We start from the raw sequence: 21,850 nt of genomic DNA on the forward strand, positions 1-21,850 counted from the left end.
TATGTTAACATGTGGAGTTAATTATATGAATTGTAACACACCCACGAATGGGAGTGCACTAGTACCCTATTGGTTAACAATGTAAAGGGTCATGATGTAGAGATGTATTTATTGTTGCACTATGCACTTTTATATTCACTTGACTTGAGAAAGGCCCTGTGAGAGGACCGAAACGTTGTCTTTGCTGACATGTGTGAATAAATTGCACATTTTTTAATTCAAGGAGTGCTGTGGATTTTCTTCTGGTATTGATCCCGTCCCATATCGAGGGACCACCGCGGGCACCCATACCATTACAGCAGTAGCTGAAGGAGTGCTGCCTGACCATATATATACACACACACACACACACAATATATATACATACACACACATATAAAATTTATTTTTATTTTTTTGGGGGGACCTATGCCATCATGGAGGATTCATGAAAAGGAAATTACCATGAGATATAACAGAATAATTTTATTTAGGGAGGGACTATGGTCTGCAACACCTTCCTACCAAAGGAAAGCTCCTGACTTGCCCTAGTATCCGCCATGTAATGTTTGGTAAACGTATGAGAGCTTGACCATGTCGCTGTCCTACAGATTTGCTCTAATGATGCATTCACTTTCTCAGCCCATGATGTTGAGACCGATCTCGTAGAGTGGGCTGTCAGAGACTTTGGTGGAGGTACTCCTAAGGAACTATAGGAATCAGATATAGCCATCTTTATCCATCTGGACAAGAAACTCTGTGGCCTTATGACCTTTATGCACCCCTAGGAATTGTACAAACAGGTAATTTGATTTTCTGAAAGACTTCTAGATAGAACAAGATGGCCCTACGCACATCTAGTTTGTGAAACCTTTCTTCCCTTTCCGTTTTCAGATCTGAACAGAATGACGGAACAATAATTTCCTCCTGTCTGTGGAAATTGGATACGACTTTAGGGAGTAAGGACTTAGCCAAAAATAATTCTGTCCAGAAAAACTGTACAGAATGGTTCCACCATTTTTAGGGCCTGGATCTCGCTTACTGTACTTGCTGAGGTAATTGCCACTAGAAATAGGGTTTTTAGCTAAATATACATTAGCGAGGCCTCCGACAGAGGTTCAAAGGGGGATATTGTCAATCTAGATAGAACTAAATTAGGATCCCAGGGAGGAACCGTAGGTCTTAACCTATCTGCCCCTTTCAAAAATTGGGTGATCCACAATTTTTTCATCAAACACCGAACTTAATGCTGATATATGGATTCTCAAGGTATTTGGATGCAACCCTTTCTCGAACCCTGTTTGCAAAAACCCCAAGATAGCTTGAATGGAAAATTTCTGAGAAGAATTTCCAGATTGAGTACATCAACTACAGAACCTTCCCCCCAGCCGACCTCTGCCTGCCTTACACAGAAGTGGACTCACAGAAAGTGCCATGAGGATAACCCGTCTCCCACCTGGAGGGACAGGAAGACACTGAGGAGGAGCCGGAGAAGGGACAAATTTATTCTTCCTGTCCCTACCTGGTTGGAGGTGGGTCATCTCTCATGGTATGCTGTCATGGAGGAGGAAATGGAAAAAGTATATTTCATAAACAGAGCACTCAGTCAACAATGTGTTTTTGTGAATACCACTTTTAATGTTACAAAAAAAAAAAAAGAAACACACAGATACTACAATTTTTAATAGCAGGAATATTAATTTCTATTAATTTTATGACCGCCACAGAACTTCTGATAAATGCTTGGTAAGTGTCGTCCCACCTCTAGGATTCTTCTACTGGGAGAACGGTCATCTGTGGAATCCAAGCCTATGCACCATTTATGACATATGATGGGAATATCCCTTCAGTTAGGTTTGGAGCCGTTCAATAAGCATGCTTATGGAATCTCCTTACTATTAGCAATAGTCTATCATCAAAACAAGTGAGAGGCAGAATATCTGGAGGAGCATTTATTTCAGGGCAAACAAATATAACACACTGTGACAAAAGAAATCTTATCTTACAAAGAAGCTGGCAGAGGATTAACGAAAACAGTCCTAAACCATAGGACTACCTTGATGCGGTAACTCAACCGCCATAACTTTAGAAACAGCTGCACAGGTAGCCTTATGAACCTTCAGAAACCCCCTCGAAGTGCAAGGACCAAATGTAGCACAGAGCCTCCTTGGATCTTATAGTCTGACGCAGTCTTCTCATCATTCCTAGCATAAAGAAAAGGGATGAATTCAAGTCACAATGGGTAAGGTCATCAGTGTAATATCACAATTTACACTCATTGGAAACTTTTTATATATTTTTTGCATTCCCCAATTTATACAGTTTACTGTGAACCCATTTTACATATGGCACATTAGTTCCATGCGCAATACCTAGAAAAGAACTCTCGGTATTGCCCAATGAAACAAACCATACTCCAGCTTTTATTTTCCCAGCAAATGTTTGGAATAAAGGATGAAGCTGGAAAAACTGCCTTGATGCAGCTTTGACTATAGCTTTTCTATCATAAGGACTAGATACACAGGGACTATGCATTTACATTTAAGGGGGTTTTCCATGTCTGATAGGTGCGGGTCCCACCTATCTCATAAACCCAGCTGACATACATGGCTGACCTCCATTCATTTCTATGGGGCTGCAGAAAATAGCCGAGCGCTGGCTCAGCTATTTACATTGGCCGCATAGAAGTGAATGGAAGTGGTGGCCATGCAAGCGCGGTGCACTCCCATTCATTTCAATGGAAATTTAGAAAATAAGCTATTTTCGGCCTGCCAACAGGGACAATTGGTGGTGGCCGGACCCGGCAACGCCAGCCACCACTTTGCAGGCTTCGTTATAGAGATATAAAAAAAAAAAAAAAGAAGATACGGATGACGTCCGTGCGCATTCTGTATTTTGCAGAACGGAACAACCGGCCCCTAATAGAACAGTACTACCCTTGTCTGTAATGCAGACAATAAGGCTGGGTTCACACGAGCGTGTCCGGATTAGTTCCGGATGCGTCCCGGTGTGTTGCGGCAAACCCGCGCGAGTAGGAATGCAATTGCAGTCAGTTTTGACTGCGATTGCGTTCCGTTGTTTAGTTTTTATCGTGCGTGTGCAATGTGTTCTGCACGCGCGTGATAGAAAAACCGACTGTGGTACCCAGACCCGAACTTCTTCACAGAAGTTCAGGTTTGGGTTCGGTGTTGTGTAGATGTTATTATTTTCCCTTATAACATGGTTATAAGGGAAAATAATAGCATTCTGAAAACAGAATGCATAGTAAGTGATCAGTTGAGGGTTAAAAAAAATAAAAAAAATTAACTCACCTTCTCCGTTTGTTCGCGTAAGTCCCGGTCTCTTCTTTACTTCTCAAAAGATGAACTATGGGCTAAAGGACCTTTGATGACGTAAGATCACATGCTCCAATCACATGGTCCATCACCGCGGTGATGGACCATGTGATTGGAGCATGTGATCTTACGTCATCAAAGGTCCTTTAGCCCATAGTTCATCTTTTTAAAGAACTAAAGACCGGGAGAACTACGCGAACAAGAGGACAAGGTGAGTTAATTTTTTTTATTTTTTAACCCTCAATTGACCTTCTACTAAGCATTCTGTATTCAGAATGCTATTATTTTCCCTTATAACCATGTTATAAGGGAAAATAATACAGTGTATAGACAGTCACCTAGCAACCGTGCGTGAAAATCGCACCGCATCCGCACTTGCTTGCGGATGCTTGCGATTTTCACGCAACCCCATTCACTTCTATGGGGCCTGCGTTGCGTGAAAAACGCAGAATATAGAGCATGCTGCGATTTTCACGCAACGCATAAGTGATGCGTGAAAATCATCGCTCATCTGAACAGCCCCATTGAAATGAATGGGTCCAGATTCAGTGCGGGTGCAATGCGTTCACCTACCGGATTGCACCCGCGCGGAAATCTCGCCCGTGTGAACGCAGCCTAATAGGACATGTTCTATTTTTTGGCAGAATGGAAATATCCCTTTAACCACCTCCGGACCGCCTAACGCAGGATCGCGTTCCGGAGGTGGCAGCGCTGCGCACAGTCACGCATATACGCGTCATCTTGCGATAGCCGAGATTTCCTGTGAACGCGCGCACACAGGCGCGCGCGCTCACAGGAACGGAAGGTAAGAGAGTTGATCTCCAGCCTGCCAGCGGCGATCGTTCGCTGGCAGGCTGGAGATGTGTTTTTTTTAACCCCTAACAGGTATATTAGACGCTGTTTTGATAACAGCGTCTAATATACCTGCTACCTGGTCCTCTGGTGGTCCCCTTTGTTTGGATCGACCACCAGAGGACACAGGCAGCTCTGTAAAGTAGCACCAAGCACCACTACACTACACCCCCCCCCCCCGTCACTTATTAACCCCTTATTAGCCCCTGATCACCCCATATAGACTCCCTGATCACCCCCCTGTCATTGATTACCCCCCTGTCATTGATCACCCCCCTGTAAAGCTCCATTGAGATGTCCGCATGATTTTTACGGATCCACTGATAGATGGATCGGATCCGCAAAACGCATCCGGACGTCTGAATGAAGCCTTACAGGGGCGTGATCAATGACTGTGGTGATCACCCCATATAGACTCCCTGATCACCCCCCTGTCATTGATTACCCCCCTGTAAAGCTCCATTCAGACGTCCGCATGATTTTTACGGATCCACTGATAGATGGATCGGATCCGCAAAACGCATCCGGACGTCTGAATGAAGCCTTACATGGGCGTGATCAATGACTGTGGTGATCACCCCATATAGACTCCCTGATCACCCCCCTGTCATTGATTACCCCCCTGTAAAGCTCCATTCAGACGTCCGCATGATTTTTACGGATCCACTGATAGATGGATCGGATCCGCAAAACGCATCCGGACGTCTGAATGAAGCCTTACAGGGGCATGATCAATGACTGTGGTGATCACCCCATATAGACTCCCTGATCACCCCCCTGTAAAGCGCCATTCAGATGTCTGCATGATTTTTACGGATGCACTGATAGATGGATCCGATCCGCAAAACGCATCCGGACGTCTGAATGAAGCCCTACAGGGGCATGATCAATGACTGTGGTGATCACCCCCCTGTCATTGATCACCCCCCTGTAAAGCTCCATTCAGATGTCCGCATGATTTTTACGGATCCACTGATAGATGGATCGGATCCGCAAAACGCATCCGGACGTCTGAATGAAGCCTTACACGGGCGTGATCAATGACTGTGGTTATCACCCCATATAGACTCCCTGATCACCCCCCTGTCATTGATCACCCCCCCTGTCATTGATCACCCCCCCTGTAAAGCTCCATTCAGACGTCTGCATGATTTTTACGGATCCACTGATAGATGGATCGGATCCGCAAAACGCATCCGGACGTCTGAATGAAGCCTTACAGGGGCGTGATCAATGACTGTGCTGATCACCCCATATAGACTCCCTGATCACCCCCCTGTCATTGATTACCCCCCTGTAAAGCTCCATTCAGACGTCCGCATGATTTTTACGGATCCACTGATAGATGGATCGGATCCGCAAAACGCATACGGACGTCTGAATGAAGCCTTACACGGGCGTGATCAATGACTGTGGTTATCACCCCATATAGACTCCCTGATCACCCCCCTGTCATTGATCACCCCCCCTGTCATTGATCACCCCTCTGTAAGGCTCCATTCAGACATTTTTTTGGCCCAAGTTAGCGGAATTTTTTTATTTTTTTCTTACAAAGTCTCATATTCCACTAACTTGTGTCAAAAAATAAAATCTCACATGAACTCACCATACCCCTCACGGAAACCAAATGCGTAAAATTTTTTAGACATTTATATTTCAGACTTCTTCTCACGCTTTAGGGCCCCTAGAATGCCAGGGCAGTATAAATACCCCACATGTGACCCCATTTCGGAAAGAAGACACCCCCAGGTATTCCGTGAGGGGCATATTGAGTCCATGAAAGATTGAAATTTTTGTCCCAAGTTAGCGGAACGGGAGACTTTGTGAGAAAAAAATTAAAAATATAAATTTCCGCTAACTTGTGCCAAAAAAAAAAAATTTCTATGAACTCGCCATGCCCTTTATTGAATACCTTGGGGGGTCTTCTTTCCAAAATGGGGTCACATGTGGGGTATTTATACTGCCCTGGCATTCTAGGGGCCCCAAAGCGTGAGAAGAAGTCTGGTATCCAAATGTCTAAAAATGCCCTCCTAAAAGGAATTTGGGCCCCTTTGCGCATCTAGGCTGCAAAAAAGTGTCACACATCTGGTATCGCCGTACTCAGGAGAAGGTGGGGAATGTGTTTTGGGGTGTCATTTTACATATACCCATGCTGGGTGAGAGAAATATCTTGGTCAAATGCCAACTTTGTATAAAAAAAATGGGAAAAGTTGTCTTTTGCCAAGATATTTCTCTCACCCAGCAAGGGTATATGTAAAATGACACCCCAAAACACATTCCCCAACTTCTCCTGAATACGGCGATACCAGATGTGTGACACTTTTTTGCAGCCTAGGTGGGCAAAGGGGCCCACATTCCAAAGAGCACCTTTAGGATTTCACAGGTCATTTACCTACTTACCACACATTAGGGCCCCTGGAAAATGCCAGGGCAGTATAACTACCCCACAAGTGACCCCATTTTGGAAAGAAGACACCCCAAGGTATTCCGTGAGGGGCATGGCGAGTTCCTAGAATTTTTTATTTTTTGTCACAAGTTAGTGGAAAATGCTGATTTTTTTTTTTTTTTTTTTTCATACAAAGTCTCATATTCCACTAACTTGTGACAAAAAATAAAAACTTCCATGAACTCACTATGCCCATCAGCGAATACCTTGGGGTCTCTTCTTTCCAAAATGGGGTCACTTGTGGGGTAGTTATACTGCCCTGGCATTCTAGGGGCCCAAATGTGTGGTAAGGAGTTTGAAATCAAATTCTGTAAAAAATGACCTGTGAAATCCGAAAGGTGCTCTTTGGAATATGGGCCCCTTTGCCCACCTAGGCTGCAAAAAAGTGTCACACATCTGGTATCTCCGTACTCAGGAGAAGGTGGGGAATGTGTTTTGGGGTGTCATTTTACATATACCCATGCTGGGTGAGAGAAATATCTTGGCAAAAGACAACTTTTCCCATTTTTTTATACAAAGTTGGCATTTGACCAAGATATTTATCTCACCCAGCATGGGTATATGTAAAAAGACACCCCAAAACACATTCCCCACCTTCTCCTGAGTACGGAGATACCAGATGTGTGACACTTTTTTGCAGCCTAGGTGGGCAAAGGGGCCCATATTCCAAAGAGCACCTTTCGGATTTCACAGGTCATTTTTTACAGAATTTGATTTCAAACTCCTTACCACACATTTGGGCCCCTAAAATGCCAGGGCAGTATAACTACCCCACAAGTGACCCCATTTTGGAAAGAAGAGACCCCAAGGTATTTCGTGATGGGCATAGTGAGTTCATAGAAGTTTTTATTTTTTGTCACAAGTTAGTGGAATATGAGACTTTGTAAGAAAAAAAAAAAAAATCATTTTCCGCTAACTTGTGACAAAAAAGAAAAAGTTCTATGAACTCACTATGCCCATCAGCGAATACCTTAGGGTGTGTACTTTCCGAAATGGGGTCATTTGTGGGGTGTTTGTACTGTCTGGGCATTGTAGAACCTCAGGAAACATGACAGGTGCTCAGAAAGTCAGAGCTGCTTCAAAAAGCGGAAATTCACATTTTTGTACCATAGTTTGTAAACGCTATAACTTTTACCCAAACCATTTTTTTTTTACCCAAACATTTTTTTTTATCAAAGACATGTAGAACTATAAATTTAGAGCAAAATTTCTATATGGATCTCGTTTTTTTTGCAAAATTTTACAACTGAAAGTGAAATGTCATTTTTTTGCAAAAAAATCGTTAAATTTCGATTAATAACAAAAAAAGTAAAAATGTCAGCAGCAATGAAATACCACCAAATGAAAGCCCTATTAGTGAGAAGAAAAGGAGGTAAAATTCATTTGGGTGGTAAGTTGCATGACCGAGCAATAAACGGTGAAAGTAGTGTAGGTCAGAAGTGTAAAAAGTGGCCTGGTCTTTCAGGGTGTTTAAGCACTGGGGGCTGAGGTGGTTAAGAGAATCTGAAATTATATTTTCCATAGCAATTTAATAAGGGGGGCATTTATGAAACTTGGTGTTCCACTATTTTGGCATCAAAATAACAAGTGATTTTGCACGTGGCATTTTGTGCAAAATTGTGTGACATTTTGAGCTCTGCTTCACTTTCAGAGTACAACAGTGGTGTAGTTTCAGTGTAGATCACTTAAGCTACATTTATTATGTGCAGCTTTTGGAAAAGTTGCAAAAAAAAAAAATTGTCATTCCAGTAGGGGGATGGGGTAAAAAAGATAAATTTAATTTTAAGTAGGAAAATAAATAGAAAAAGTGATCTGGAGCAGAGATCAGCAACGTTCGGCACTCCAGCTGTTGTGAAACTACAATTCCCAGCATGCTCCATTCATTTCTATGAGAGTTCTTATAAGAGCAGAGCAAGTATGCATGCTGGGAGCTGTAGTTTCACAACAGCTGGAGTGCCAGAGGTTGCCTTCCCCTGATCTAGAGTCTTCATCTGAAGTACTAGGCACGTATTACTAATAGTCCAAAATCAGGGTGACAGATTCCCTTTAAACTGAAACACTTAGACTTTAAGACAAATCTACTTACATTTGTTTCCCACTATAGATCAGCCTCTGTTGCTGTGGAGGTATTCCTTCCTTTTCTTCCACTCGTTCTTTAATCCTCTCCACCTGCAGAACATCCATAATTTAAGGAAAATTCATACACGAGTACAACTAGAATGTACTGCACCAAATAGCTAACCACGACTCTTCTCAGATATTGGCTGCAATGACTGTACAGCAAGTTCTAGGCAGCCAACTTATGAGTGGTTCCCTTTAACCCTTTCCCTGGCAAGGAGGACTCCATACATCCTGGCAGGGTGGCACTTTAGCAGCCAAGGACATAACTCATACGTCATTGATGGCTGTATAGCAGCTAAAGATATCAGCCACAACTCTCTAAATCCAACCATCCAAGCTAAAAATGAGAAGAACGGTTAGGATACTTTCACACTTGGGTTTTTCTTTTCCGGCATTGAGTTCCGTCCTAGGGGCTCTATACCGGAAAAGAACTGATCAGAATGCATTAGGATAAAACTGAATGGAGAGCAATCCTTTCAGGATGTCTTCAGTTCAGTCTTTTTGACTGATTAGGCAAAAGATAAAACCGCAGCATGCTACGGTTTTATCTCCGGCCCAAAAAATTGAAGACTTGCCTAAATGCCAGACCCGGCATTTTTTCCCATAGGAATGTATTAGTGCCTCATGCACACGACCGTTGTTTTATTCAGTGTTCGTTGTTCAGTTTTTCGTGATTTTCTGCGGACCCATTGACTTTCAATGGGTCCGTTGAAAACTCGGCTAATGCACCGTTTGTCATCCGCGTCGTGATTCCAGTACGTCCAAAAGATATAACCCGTCCTATTTTTTTCACGGAAAACGGTTCGCGGACCCATTCAAGTCAATGGGACCGTGAAAAAACTCGGAGGCACACAAGATTGTCATCCGCGCGTCCATTTTTTTTCCTATCATTTGCATGGCAAACTTGACAGACTTATTTCTACTTTCCTTCATGTCTGGTGATCCTCCAAAAATAAAGGAAGACACACGGAAACGGATCACGGAACAACGGAACCCCATTTTTCGGAACGGAACACAACGGTCGTGTGCATGAGGCCTTAAAATGCAATCAGTTGGCATACGTTTTGCCGGATCCTGCAGGGAGTTCCGGCGACAGAACTGCCTGCCGAATTCCTCTGCCGCAAGTGTGAAAGTAGCCTAAAATGAGTATTTATGAGGAACAGTCTGCAGAGAAACTGTAAGCTGTAGAAAACAAACAGTTTACAGACTGGGAAAAGATATATATTTTTTTAACCTAAAATAGTATTTTACTAAGTAGAATTTAGCAATAATAAAAATAAAAAAAACGTCCGCAAATGTGTCCAAGTGGTTGGCCACTTTGCAATGTTTTCATGTTACTGGCGGTATTACAGTCACTGCTCCTGGTGCGTTCATCATCTTCCATCCATATTCTGCTTCTTCTGCACTTTTGGCCCCAGCTGCTGCTCCTGCTCAGGGGACACGGGGGAACACTGCCGATGCAGTACAACCTCATGAACTGCAGCACTTCAAACAGGGGAACTGTCCACGATAGCAGAATACAAGTTACCACTGCACTTACACAGGCTTTCAGAGTGCGCATGCTCGCTTCACTTGGTTGCTGCACACATAGTACGGGACACTGGAATTGTTTTTACTGCACAGACGCCAAAAGCTTGTTGAAGAAAAGACAGGATTCTGCAATATTGTCTAGACAGGGGAGGCAATGCTGCCATTTTAAATGTTGTCTCATGTAGGGGCCGCAGCTGCCAAAACACAACACAGGCCCTATTTACAGGAGCAGCAGCCAGGACATTCTGAATACGAAAAATGCTGAATACGGATGGAAGATAATAACCATGACAGAAGCAGTGACTGTAATACAGTTTCCCAAGCCTTTAATACTGATGACCTATCCTCAGGATAGAGCATCAGTATCTGATCGGTGGGGGTCCGACACCCAGCCCCCACTGTTCAGCTGTTTCCGAAGGCACCGGCACTCCTGTGAGTATCGCAGCCTTCTACATGTTCACAAAGCACAACGCCGTACATTGTAGAGCACCTGTCCAGTATCGCGCTCAGCCCAATTCACTTAAATGGGACTGAGATGTACCCAGGCTATGTGACCGAAGAACGTGTCGTCACTGGCCTAAGGGAAAACTGAGAGAAGGCTGCGGCACTACTGCGAACGACAGTACCTTGTTGGTGGGGGTCTCAGGTGTCGGACCCCCACTGATCAGATACTGGTGACCTATACTCAGGATAGGTCATCAGTATTAAAGACTCAGAAAACCCATATGTTCTTCTCAGCAGCGCAGTGGAAGAGGAGTCTCTCCCTCCCCCCCTGTGCTGCTGCCGCGGCCGACACCAATAAGGAGAGAGACTGGGAGGGGCTGTGGCCACTGCGCCACCAATGAAGATAACTGACCTGTTCATACAGATACAGGAGGGAGGTGCTGCCTGGAATCAAATAGCCGGCACCCGACCTCTATGACAGGGAGCTGCGATCAGCGGCAGTTAACCCTTCAGGAGCGGCACCTGAGGGGTTAACTGCAGCGGATCGCAGCTCCCTGTCAGAGGTCGGGTGCCGGCTATTTGATTCCGGCACCCGTCTCCTGTATTTGTATGAACAGGTCAGTTATCTTAATTGGTGGCGCAAGGCGCGCCCCTCCACAGTATAATAAACATATAAACATTGGTGGCGCAGTGCCAATGAGGGTTAAAAAAAATAATTAACTCACCTCCTCCAATTGATCGCGTAGATGCCAGTCTCCTGTTCTTTCTTCAGGACCTGTGGTGACGTCACTGAGCTCATCACATGGTCCATTACCATGGTGATGGATCATGTGATTAGCACAGTGACGTCACCACAGGTCCTTTGACAGGGCCTGAAGAAAGAACAGGAGACCGGCAGCTACGCGATCAATTTGAGGAGGCGAGTTAATTTTTTTATTTTTTTAACCCTCAATTGACCTTCTACTAAGCATTCTGTATTAAAGAATGCTATTATTTTCCCTTATAACCATGTTATAAGGGAAAATAACAGTGACTAGACTTTTATCCTAGCAACCATGCGTGAAAATCGCACTGCATCCGCACTTGCTTGCGAATGCTTGCGATTTTTACGCAGCCCCATTGTCTATGGGGCCTGCGTTGCGTGAAAAACGCACAGTATAGAGCATGCTGCGATTTTCACGCAACACACAAGTAATGCGTGAAAATCACCGCTCATGTGCACAGCCCCATAGAAGTGAATGGGTCCGGATTCAGTGCGGGTGCAATGCGTTCACCTCAAGCATTGCACCCGCGCAGAAATCTCGCCCGTGTGAAAGGGGCCTAAGGGTGAATAGAACAAGGGTTCCAGCCCCTAAGGGGGCTAATAGTTAGTATAAAAAAAACCCACTAAGGCTGAGTTCAAACGGGCGTTGGGGGGGAAAATGTGCGGGTGCGTTGCGGGAACACGCGCGAATGCAAAACATTGCAATGAGAAAAATCGCGCATGTTTCGTACCCAAACCTCTTCACAGAAGTTCGGGCTTGGGATCGGTGTTCTGTATATTGTATTATTTTCCCTTATAACATGGTTATAAAAGGGAAAATAATAGCATTCTGAATACAGAATGCATACTAAAATAGCGCTGGTGGGGTTAAAAAAATAATAATTTAACTCACCTTAATCCATTTGATCGCGGAGCCGGCATCTCCTTCTGTCTTCATCTTAGCTGTGTGGAGCAACAGGACCTGTGGTGACGTCACTCCGGTCATCACATGATCGATGGATCATGCGATGGATCATGCGATGGATCATGCGATGGATCATGCGATGGATCATGCGATGGCCGGAGTGACGTCACCACAGGTCCTGTTGCTCCACACAGCTAAGATGAAGACAGAAGGAGATGCCGGCTCCGCGATCAAGTGGATTAAGGAGAGTTAAAAAAAAAAAATTTTAATCCCTCCAGCGCTATTTTACTATGCATTCTGTATTCAGAAGGCTATTATTTTCCCTTATAACCATGTTATAAGGGAAAATAATAATGATCGGGTCTCCATCCCGATCGTCTCCTAGCAACCGTGCGTGAAAATCGCACCGCATCCGCGGGTGCTTGCGATTTTCACGCAGCCCCATTCACTTCTATGGGGTCTGCGTTGAGTGGAAAACGCACAATATAGAGCATGCTGCGATTTTCACGCAACGCATAAGTGATGCGTGAAAATCACAGCTCATGTGCACAGCCCCATAGAAATAAATGGGTCCAGATTCAGTGCGGGTGCAATGCGTTCACCTCCCGCATTGCACCCGCGCGGAATACTCGCCCGTGTGAACTCAGCCTAAGGCTACTTTCACACTTGCGGCAGTGTGATCCGGCGGGCAGTTCCGTCGTCGAGGTAAACATCAACTTGTTTACCTTGTGATCCTGTGAACGCGCGCTCCTGTAAGCGCGCGTTCACAGGAAATCTCGCGTCTCGCGAGATGACGCGTATATACGTCTAGGAGGAATAACCCGGCCGCCCGCAGGACACATCCCTGCGTTAGGCTGTCGGGAGCTGGTTAAAAAATATGTCATATGCGGTGAGCGCCGTAACAGAAATAAAGAAAAACCATGCGATTCGCCATTTTTTAGTCATCTTGTCACCCCAAAAAATAGGATAGGACTGTTCTATTATGGGCCGAACGTTTGATAAAATGCGAAAAGCACGCAGCTTTTTTTTGGCGTTTTTTTTCTTTTTTGCGTGGTATTGAGTATCGCAATACTTTTTTATGGTGACGAAAGCGAATCAAAATTTTTGTTATTGAAACAACCTTACGCCGATCTGATCGGCGTAGCATTGTCACGATACCAAAATTTTGATTCGGTTTCGATTTGGCGACTAAAAATTTAATTTGGAAATTTTTCAGTTCAGGAGCCAATGGCTACTAGGTATTTTTTTTTAGTCTGGAGCACTGAAGTCCCCTAACAAATGCCTGCCTTTGTATGCATACTTTACCGAGACAAATGAAAGAAACAGATTTTCACATGGTTTTCTACCAATAATGATATCCAAGCATCACCATATACATCTTATATGTTATTAATGTCAGTGCCTAGTTATACCAACTATGGGGAAGGGACCAAGACTCAAAAGCACCTTACCTCTGAGGTCAACATTGCCATAACATCATCAAATCTTCATGTAAAGTCTGAGATGTAAAAGACAGCAATAACCATGTAGCGGTCAAGGCCTGTATTACCTGGTTACTACCTGTGCTACAAGCTGCACTCTATGAGTGACTGGTGACAGGCGCCACTACGAGAAATAAATGGTAGCAAACAATGTTTCAGGGGTAGGGCTGGATTCAATACCTTGTCAGTGGGCTCAATATCAATTTCTATTTCCTTCCCGGTCAGCGTCTGAAATGACAAAATATGAAATCACTAAGTGCGTAGCCACAGAATTCAACAGTCACAGCAAAAACTGGAGGGTCTATGATGATAAAAATAAGTTCTGATGGAGGGAAACCTGTTCCAACTGTAAGAATAATTGTGCGGACAGCACCCCACCCCCCATTATAGAACATGTCTTAGGCTACTTTAACACACGCGTTTTGGCTTACTGTTTGTGAGATCCGTCATGGGCTCTCAGAAGGTCCAAAACCCTAATGCATTCTGAATGGAAAAGGATCCGCTCAGAATGCATCAGTTTGCCTCCGTTCAGTCACCATTCCGCTCTGGAGGCCGACACCAAAGCGCTGCCTGCAGCGTTTTGCTGTCCGCGATGTAGTGCGGAGCAAGACAATAGAAAACGGATCCGTCCCCCCCATTGACTTTCAATGGTATTCATGACAGATCAGTCATGGCTATAGAAGACATAATACAACCACATCCGTTCATGACGGATGCACGCAGTTGTATTATTGTAACGGAAGCGTTATTGCGCTTCCATGACGGATCCGCCCAAAACACGAGTGTGAAAGTAGCCTTATTCTTGTGCCTTTTGCAGACATGAATAAGCATTTTTACAATTGGGCCTGTGAAAAGTGCACACAGACCACATCTGTATTTTGCAGATCAGCAATTTGAGGGCTGCAAAATGGATAGTCATGTGAACGTAACCTTAATAAAGCCATGGGTGACCTATTCAGATGACCATTGACTATATTGGACCAAAAATATGGCCTTCCTTCTACCACACAACAGACACTGGTTGCAGATCCATTAGGCTACTTTCACACTAGCGTTTTTTGCAGATACGTCATAAATCTGAAAAACCGCTTCCGTTACAATAATATAAACGCAGGCACCCGTTATGAACAGATCCAGTTGTATAATGTCTTCTATAGCCATGACGGATCCATCATGAACACCATCGAAAGTCAGTGGGGGACGGATCCGTCTTTCTCCGCACCACATGGCGGACAGAAAGTCGCTGCAGGCAGCGTTTTGCTGTCCGCCTCCAGAGCGGAATGGTGACTGAACTGATGCATTCTGAGCGGATCCTTATCCATTCAGAATGCATTAGGGCAAAACTGATCTGCTTTGGAGCTTGTGAGAGCCCTGAACGGATCTCACAAACGGAAAGCCAAAACGCCAGTGTGAAAGTAGCCTTTAGATGTCACAACCAATGTGCACAAAGACCCTTTCCAACCCATGACTACAGACACTGCTACTTTTCTAAGATTCAACTTGAAGGAAATCTGATAAAATAACATAATACATAAAATAAAAAAAACACCACATATAAGCTTAGCTAACCTGGTTTTACTGTGCAGGGCAATGCGGTCAGTGGGCGCTGTGGCCTGGACCTGAGCACTTTGTGAATCTAGTCTTCATGTTGCCCCCATCCCGGTCAGAGCCGGTACCGTCTCTCCCACCCGCCCATCTTCTGCCTCAGAGCCGCAGCACTTGGCACCACTGCGTCCCCACCATAGCCCAGCAGCAAAGACCTCACCTTCACTTTGATCAGCATGCTGGCGGCGCCTCTGTCTCTCTTCTCTGCTGTAGACCGGTGCCTCCAACTAGTCCTATTCACTTCCGGTGCCGAGGGTCAGGGGACAGGAAGTTACCAGTGTCAGGGGACGTGACGTCATCTTGCTCGTTCTTCACCGCCGCACAGGTGTATATAAGGAGTAGGTGTGTATAACGGTATTATCCCGTTGCTGGCAGTCTGTTTCGTGTTCTGTCAGTCATTGCTTCCTCGCATTTGCTCTTCATGACATTCTCGCCATTCACACAAAGCGTCTTTTCCTTCCTGCCCCTCCTGTGTGACGCTGCGTGTTCTCTGTAACCAGTGGGCGCTAGCTAAGAACTATGTTATAAAGCATGGTGTTCTTTTAATATATATATATATTATCCAATAGGCCAGAATGCCAGCATAATAAACCCTTTAAAGGGCACATGTCAGCAGATTTGTACCTATGACACTGGCTGACCTGTTACATGTGCACTTTGCAGCTGAAGGCATCTGTGTTGGTGCCATGTTCATATGTGCCCGCACTACTGAGAAAAATGATGTTTTAATATATGCAAATGAGCCTCTAGGAGTAATGGGGTGTTGCCGTGACACCTAGAGGCTCTACTCTCGCTGCAACTGCTGCGCCCTTTGCACTGCCTGGCCCTGTCAATCAAAGTGCAGAGAGCGCAGCAGTTGCAGAGAGAGCAGAGCCTCTAGGTCTAATGGCAACACCCACGTTGCTACTAGAGGCTCATTTGCACATATTAAAATAACATTTTTCTAAGTAATGCAGGCACATATGAACATGGGACCAACACAGATGCAACAGGTCAGCCAGTTTCATAGGTACAAATCTACTGACAGATGCCCTTTAAAGGGTTTATTAGAGCTATGTGGCAGGGAACGGGTTAAAATAATATATTAAATCAGACAAGTTGCACTTTCTGTTTCGAACTTGCAACAGCGCCACAGCTCCAGTTCTGGCCCGGCTTTGTTTACGTGGCTGCCATGGTGACATGCCCCTATACTGGATGTGACCACTGCAGCCAATCACAGGCCGCAGCAGTCTTCTGCTCTATACTCTGCTGAGGTCGGTGATTGGCTGCAGAGGTCACATGCGGTATATGGGATGTCAGCACTGCTTGCAAACCAATACGTAGCTGGATGAGAGGGGACATGGGAACTTGAGTTTTTTCTTTAAAATTTATCTTGCGTTTTTTGTGTAATGTATTAAAGATTTTTTGCAACATACTTTTTTGATTTAGCATTTTTTTTATGTAAAAAATGACTCATTTTGACTTCAGTGTTCCCTGACTTCAGTGGCTCACTCACTGCCCTCCCTCATATGTTCCCTAAACCTGGCCATAAATCCTATGGGGGAGATTTATTTAAACTGGCGCAAAGGAAAACTGCCCATAGCAACCAATCAGAGAGAGCCTTTCATTTTCCAAAGTAGCTCTAAAAAATGAAAGTTGGAATCTGGTTGCTATGGGCAACTAAGCCAGTTTTCCTTTGCACCAGTTTTGATATATATATATATACACGGTACACTGTCATCAGGTACATGACAGGTGACATTGTGACAAGATGATCCAGTTTGTCCAGTGCTGTGTTTTCCTTTGGGGACTGCTGATGGATGTGTTGGGTCACTGAAGGAAATCCATTCTTTTCCAGTTTCTGTTGAATGAATGATAGATGTAGAAAACCATGAGGACTTGGAACGGAGAGTCATTTTTCATTATAATGAATAATCCCACCCCCCATTCCTATTGTTTGTCAGTGCTTTGATTACCTGCCCCCCTCCATGGTAACATATACTAAACACCCTAAGGGCTTGTTCACACAAACGTGCTGTGTTTTGCGGTCTGCAAATTGTGGACTTCTGCAATTTGCGGATTGGAACGGACGGCCCATTATAGAAATGCCTATTCTTGTCCGCAAAACGGACAAGAATAGGACATGTCTTATAATTTTTGTGGGGCCACGGAACGGAGCAACGGATGCGGACAGCACACAGAGTTCTGTCCTCATCTTTTGCGGCCCCATTGAAGTGAGTGGGTCCGCACCCGAGCCGCTAAAAATGCGGATCGGATGCGGAACCAAACCACGGTTTTGTGAATGAGCCCTAACAGTTGCTTCTCTTCTCTTGCAGCCTTTTATTTTACAAGCTTCTTTACATCTTTATTATGTATGTCTGTACCCATCTACAGGTAATCATGCCGCGCATAGACAATGATATTAAACTGGATTTTAAGGATGTTTTGCTCAGACCGAAGAGAAGTACTTTGAAGTCTCGCAGCGAGGTGAGCATTTGATACTCAATTCATTTTCATATTCTTACAGTCCTGGTGCTGTTGGTTCACCAAGCACTCACACATATAAAGTAAGTATTACAAGGGTTTTACTATTGAAGGCCTGTCCTCAGGATAGGCCATTATTATCTGATCCGCTGGTGTCTTACATACCAGACTCTCGCCATTCAGCTATTCCCAAGTAGCTCCGGCGCTGGAACTACACAGCTCCGTCCACTATATAGTAGACGAAGCAGGTTACTACAGCGCTTCTCCCATTGAAGTGAAAGGAAGAGTGCTGCAGTAACGAGCTCTGTCCACTACACATCGGATGGCGCTGTGTAGTTCTTGGGAACAACTGATTCGCAGGGTTTTGGATCCCCCAGTGATCAGATATTGATGGCCTGTCCTGGAGGGACTGTCAATACTCAAATCCCGGAATACCCCTTTAAGAGAAAGTTGTTTAAAGCATTCCCACAAACATATTTATTCTGACTTGATAGAAACATGATGTAAACTGTAGTGATGGTAATCTTCTAAGGCTACTTTCACACTTGCGTTTGGAGCGGATCCGTCTGGTGTCTGCACAGACGGATCCGCTCCTATAATGCAAACGCTTGCATCCGTTCAGAACGGATCCGTCTGCATAACTGGTTTTTACAGATCTGATTTTTCACTTCGTAAAAACTCAGATCCGACAGTATATTCTAACACAGAGGCGTTCCCATGGTGATGGGGACGCTTCAAGTTAGAATATACTAAAAGAAATGTGTACATGACTGCCCCCTGCTGCCAGGCAGGAGGGGGCAGACCCCCTCCCTCCCCTGTATTAATTGTGACCAGTGCGGCCCCCCTCCCTCTATATTCATTGGTGGCCAGTGCGGCCCCCCCTCCCTCCCTCCCCAGTATTAAATGTGACCAGTGCGGCCCCCCTCCCTCTATATTCATTGGTGCCCAGTGCAGCCCCCCTCCCTCCCCAGTATTAAATGTGACCAGTGCGGCCCCCCTCCCTCTATATTCATTGGTGGCCAGTGCGGATTGCCAGTATTAAATGTGACCAGTGCGGCCTCCCCTCTTCCCTTCCCTAATTAAAATCAACTCCCCCCCATCATTGGTGGCAGCGGAGAGTTCCGATCGGAGTCCCAGTTGAATCGCTGGGGCTCCGATCGGTTACCATGGCAGCCAAGACGCTATTGCAGTCTTGGCTGCCATGGTTACTTAGCAATAAATAGAAGCATTATACTTACCTGCGAGCTGCGATGTCTGTGACCGGCCGGGAGCTCCTCCTACTAGTAAGTGAAAGGTCTGTGCGGCACATTGCCTATAGCACAGACCTGTCACTTACCAGTAGGAGGAGCTCCCGGCCGGAGAGGCCACACTGGTCACATTTAATACTGGGAATCCGCACTGGCCACCAATGAATATAGAGGGAGGGGGGCCGCACTGGTCACAATTAATACTTGGGAGGGAGGGACGGGGGGCCGCACTGGCCACCAATGAATATAGAGGGAGGGGGGCCGCACTGGTCACATTTAATACTGGGGAGGGGGGGAGGGGGGGCCGCACTGGCCACCAATGAGTTAAATACAGGGGGGGGTCTGCGGGGGGATCACCATGGGAACGCCTCTGTGTTAGAATATACTGTCGGATCTGAGTTTCACGATCTAACTCAAATCCGATGGTATATTCTAACATAGAGGCGTTCCCATGGTGTTGGGGACGCTTCAAGTTAAAATATACCATCGGATTGGAGAAAACTCCGATCTGATGGTATATTAATAGGGGACTCCTGACTTTACATTGAAAGTCAATGGGGGACGGATCCGTTTGAAATTGCACCATATTGTGTCAACGTCAAACGGATCCGTCCCCATTGACTTGCATTGTAAGTCTGGACGGATCCGTTTGGCTCCGCACGGCCAGGCGGACACAAAAACGCTGCAAGCTGCGTTCGGGTGTCCGCCTGCTGAGCGGAACGGAGGCCAAACGGTGCCAAACTGATGCATTCTGAGCAGATCCGCATCCACTCAGAATGCATTGGGGCTGTACGGATCCGTTCGGGGCCGCTTGTGAGAGCCTTCAAACGGAGCTCACAAGCGGAACCCCGAACGCAAGTATGAAAGTAGCCTTACCAGTGACCAGCACTCTGATCTCCAACTGACACAGGACAGGAAGTCAGTGACTTCTCTATTCATTCCTATAAGACTGAGAGTGAGGCTCCCATAGGAATACATAGAGAAACTGACTTCCTGTCTACACATGGAGAATGTTGGTCACAGCTGAGGGTCAGAAGAGAGGGAGGGGATACCTCACAAATACAGTCAGTTTATATCATGTACCTTTCGTACATGTCAGAGAATAAAAATTTTTGTCGGAGTGCTACTTCAAGGTTCTGACAAAACCCCAAAATAGGCCCAGGAAAAACAGTAAAATAAAAGATACAAGGGCACAAGGCCCTGCACTTGATTATTATTATTATTATTTATTTTAAAGCGCCATTAATTCCATGGCGCTGTACAGCCAGACTGGGGTACACAAATATCAAAATAAAATAAACAAGAAACTATTAACAGACTGGTACAGAGGGGTAGAGGACCCTGCCCGCAAGAGCTTACAATCTATAAGGGAAGGGGGATCCGCTGGAGTTATGAAGGGGCGCAGGCTCTTCCTAGCTGTCTTATATTTATATTTTCTACGCCTACTAAACCAGTCCCGCCCATGTCACACCCACTTTTTTTACACCTGGTGTGAGTGGGGAGAAGTCACAGACTGAGGCACAAAGGACCAATCTGCCCAGACATACACCTAATTTAGGCATATTTCTGTTTAATAAATGACCCCTATATTTCCCACAAATTCTGACTTGTGCATACACAAGATCTTAGTGACAATTGCATCAATAGGGACCTAACAACAGCTGCACTGTTCGGCTTCTGTCCCAGTAGATTACATCGCTATGGACAAATCGTCTTAGCGGTATTCATCATCCTAAGATTAAAGGGCCTTTGCGAGACTTTTATATTGATGACCTATCCTCTGGATAGTGGGGGTCTGTCACCCGGGACCCTCAGTCGATCAGCTGTATAGGAAGGCACCGGAGCTCGCAGTAGCGCCGCAACGTTCTCTCAGCTTTCCCTAGGCCATGTGAAGTCACATTTATTGGTCACGTGACCTAGGCCCAGCTCTGCCCCATTGAGGTGAATGGGGCTGAGCTGTGAAACCAAGCACAGCCACTTTACCATGTACGGCGCTGTATTTGATGAGCTGAGAGGAGGCCGTGGCGCTACTCTGCCTGTCCGTTCTCAAACAGCTGATCTGCAGAGTTTCCAGGTGTCAGACTCCCACCCCAAGTGTATAGGTCATCAGTAGAAAAATCTCGGAAAACCCCTTTAATCCCTTAAGGACCCATGCTGTATATGTACGGCGCAGATGGAAGTACCTTAAGGAACAGCGTCGTACATGTACGGCGTAAGGTACATCGGGTGCTGGGGCAGGATCATGGGGAAATCGGGGAACCATGGCTGCTCTCACCGGCAGGCATCCATGCCGGGTAAGGGCAGCATGGTGTCTTTCCACCCCCCTGCAGCTCCAAGCACTGCGATTGGCTGGTCAATAAAGATCGGCACATCGCAGCGCCGGAAGCAGAAGGAAGCTGGGGGGGGGGGGGGGTCATGGGGAGGTGACCGGTTGCTGAACTAGTCAGCACCGGTCTCCTCCGAGGTCAGGCAGGGGACTCCAGTGTTTGGCGTCCCCTGCCAGTACTGCGATTGGCTGGGACAACGCTCCAGCCAATGGCAGAGCTATAGCAGCACAGGAAAAGTATGAACCTCTCCGCAGGCAGCCATTCTAGCTGGTGACTGCATGCAGAGATGTTCTGTGCTTCTCTGTGCTGCTTGCTGGGACTTGTGGTGCACCATCACTGCGATTTTAGCTTTT

The 21,850-nt window shown here is 45.6% G+C and overlaps 2 protein-coding genes across 2 annotated transcripts in view; one reads left to right on the forward strand and one right to left on the reverse strand.

Moving 5' to 3' along the window:
* Positions 1-1,916: 1,916 nt before the first annotated feature.
* On the reverse strand, positions 1,917-15,748 carry LOC120989064 (NEDD8). The gene is made up of 4 exons (XM_040416926.1): positions 15,621-15,748; positions 14,036-14,083; positions 8,699-8,781; positions 1,917-2,183 (listed from the first exon to the last, which is right to left on the reverse strand). The coding sequence occupies exons 1-4, from the start codon at positions 15,636-15,638 to the stop codon at positions 2,099-2,101; spliced, it is 234 nt and encodes a 77-aa protein (XP_040272860.1). The 5' UTR covers positions 15,639-15,748; the 3' UTR covers positions 1,917-2,098.
* Positions 15,720-21,850, forward strand: part of GMPR2 (guanosine monophosphate reductase 2) — a 48,691-nt gene continuing 42,560 nt past the window's right edge. The window contains exons 1-2 of the mRNA XM_040416925.1: positions 15,720-15,802; positions 17,834-17,926. Coding sequence (XP_040272859.1) covers positions 17,840-17,926 — 87 coding nt within the window. The 5' untranslated portion in view covers positions 15,720-15,802; positions 17,834-17,839. The remainder of the gene's footprint in view (positions 15,803-17,833; positions 17,927-21,850) is intronic.

The sequence above is a fragment of the Bufo bufo genome, chromosome 2 (assembly GCF_905171765.1).
Source record: "Bufo bufo chromosome 2, aBufBuf1.1, whole genome shotgun sequence".
Taxonomy (NCBI): domain Eukaryota; kingdom Metazoa; phylum Chordata; class Amphibia; order Anura; family Bufonidae; genus Bufo; species Bufo bufo.